The 2,463-nt window shown below is 34.8% G+C and overlaps 1 protein-coding gene across 1 annotated transcript; it reads right to left on the reverse strand.

The window, feature by feature from the left end:
* Positions 1-640: 640 nt before the first annotated feature.
* LOC103521984 (tyrosine-protein phosphatase 10D-like) lies at positions 641-2,170 on the reverse strand. The gene is made up of 2 exons (XM_008487089.3): positions 1,924-2,170; positions 641-804 (listed from the first exon to the last, which is right to left on the reverse strand). Exons 1-2 carry the CDS (start codon positions 2,110-2,112, stop codon positions 643-645), a joined length of 351 nt encoding a protein of 116 aa, XP_008485311.3. The 5' UTR covers positions 2,113-2,170; the 3' UTR covers positions 641-642.
* Between the last annotated feature and the right edge of the window lie 293 nt (positions 2,171-2,463).

A 2,463-nucleotide genomic window follows, 5' to 3' on the forward strand; every position in this document is an offset into this window, starting at 1 on the left:
TCATTTTCAGCCCCGGAGGCCATCAGGACCGAAAGTCCAAATTTCATTTTTGGGTCTGAATTTCAATATGAATTATTCTTAGAACATTTTTAAAGCTCAAATCACCAATCAATATGTATTCTCATTTTTGGTGCTTCCCCTATTGGTGGGAGAACATGGAAAAATTAAAATTTGAATAGGCCCTGGTTGTCGGGTCGAGCTCGAACTTGTACCAAAGCACTACCTTCTTCAATGACCTTTGATATGATATATCACAAGTAGTGGGCTTTTCCAATTTAAGATTTTAAAGTTTACCCCCCAGGGGCCACCCCTGCTTGTGCTGAAAATGTAAGAACCACAAAAAAAAAGGTTCCACCTTAAAATGGAAAAATATGTGTTTTAGGATTTTCCAAATTTCAAACGGTTCTCGAGTTTTCAGGGGTAGCAAGTATTTTTTCAAACACCCTGCATATTTACGTTGAATATTCTATGAAGTATACTGAACAATATTTTTTTTTACATCTGATCTCTTCTTTCGAAGCAGAGTGTACCTACCATTAGTCAGATAGCCAAGACCTCACTATTAATAAACGTACCTACATCTGATCTCTTCTTTCGAAGCAGAGTGTACCTACCATTAGTCAGATAGCCAAGACCTCACTATTAATAAACGTACCTGCAATGAACAACGATAGGCCTCTGTTCAGGACCTACTCGTTCTCTAAATGCTCGCACAAACCTAACCAAGGTCTGTACAGGACTAGGAACCCCGAAATCAGGCCAAGTGGTGAAGTGGAAATGTCGAATAACTCTCTGCTGATCCCCCTGCAATAGTGAAAATCATAATGAATGGATGAGAATACAAAATTGAATAAAACAATATAATTCTCATACTTCAAAGTAAAGATGTGTAAAGATTGAGTGAGTGAGCTATCAAAAATAACTATGTACTCTCTACTCTTTTCACATTTCATACTTTCCTTTCCAGGGGTGCATAAACTCAAGGTGACCGCGGGCCACATGGGACCTTAAATTGTTGGCCGCGGGCCGCATTCATTTTTTAGCAGTAAAATAGGTACCTATAATTTTGTAGACGAAAAAAAAAAAAAAAAAAAAAAAAAAAAAAAAAAAAAAAAAAAAAAAAAACGAATCATAAGTAAATAGCGCCACAAGCAAATTTTTTTAGAATTTTTTTTTTTCAAGAATGTGTCCAATTCTTAAAAAAAAGCTCGTCAAATTTGACGTACCTATTTTTACTTTCTATTACTATTTTTTTATCTAATTTAGCACAAAAAAATCAGAAAAATTCAACCTTTCAGAAACACAGCCTGATCAAACTTCAAATCACGTGCGAAATTTTTCTAAAAATTTTGTATCTGAAGATTGTCGTGAATTAATTTTTGACTTTATTTATTTCAATCTGACATCCTACACATAATTCTTAGATCCTTCCTGCTCCTTTATTGTCCACATTACAGCTAAGCACTAAAAGAAGCAAAATAAAGTGGAACTCCGCGCCGCAGGCGAAATTTTTGAAAAGTAGGTTGTATTTTGTATTTGATCAAATTCAGAAAAATAATAAAATCCTCTTACGACATTTTTATTTTCTTAGGCATTTTTTTTTTTTTTTTTTTTTTAATTTTTTTTTTTTTTTTTTTAATTATTTTTCCTTAAAAATGGAAATATGATCGCGGGCCGAACATAAGGAGTTGGCGGGCCGCAGTTTGTGCACACCTGCTATAGGATATAGAATGGAAAGTATTGACTGAAATCATTAAAATCGGATTAAGCAATCGCGAATTATAGCGGAATAAACTAACATCCAAACCAAAAGCGAAAAAACTGTCGAGTTGAAACGTAGTCCTTACTATTATTATTTATTTTTGGCAACTTGAAATCACATTTTTAGCAAAAGTTATGATTGTGAAAGATACGAGTTCTTACTCTACACATGATGAACTCAGTGATGGACCAGTCAGGATAATGAGAGTCATTCAGAATGGTAACAGATATATTATCTCCATAGTACACAGGCATTGTATCGTACGGCCAGTAGTGGTCACACTTCTCTCTGCCCTTCTCTATACAACGAGTAAGCATGACAATGGCTCTACTGTTGCTCTCCCAACACATGCGCCAGAAATCATCTCGCGTAGAATGCAAGGGGCCCTGGAAATGGAAAAACAGTCAAATCGTGAATACCAAATTCAACGTAACTATGATTAGGTGGGAAATGATATCCAAGTAACTTCTGAGAACTCTGTAAGGTGAATGTTATAGCAGGAAACCAAGTACCTCCTTACACTAACATTAAAAAAAAAAAAATGTTTCAAGAGAATTCATGTCACAAACTAATGAACTAATCCTTTATGAGCAGGGAAGTTCAAATTCCATATTGCCATGGCGCCATACTATTTTGCCATATTTTAGCAAAATTTGGAAAAATACCATAAAAAGTTTAAAAAGCCTTATTTTGCCATTTTT

The sequence above is a fragment of the Diaphorina citri genome, unplaced genomic scaffold (assembly GCF_000475195.1).
Source record: "Diaphorina citri unplaced genomic scaffold, Diaci psyllid genome assembly version 1.1 scaffold6472, whole genome shotgun sequence".
Taxonomy (NCBI): domain Eukaryota; kingdom Metazoa; phylum Arthropoda; class Insecta; order Hemiptera; family Psyllidae; genus Diaphorina; species Diaphorina citri.

Bases quoted from the DNA above. Each gene is read 5' to 3' on its own strand.
- LOC103521984 (XM_008487089.3), bottom strand. From the start codon at position 2,112: ATGTGTTGGGAGAGCAACAGTAGAGCCATTGTCATGCTTACTCGTTGT. The intron at 805-1,923 runs GTAAGAACTCGT...TCACTATTGCAG, and splicing joins CTGAGTTCATCATGTGTAGA to GGGGATCAGCAGAGAGTTAT.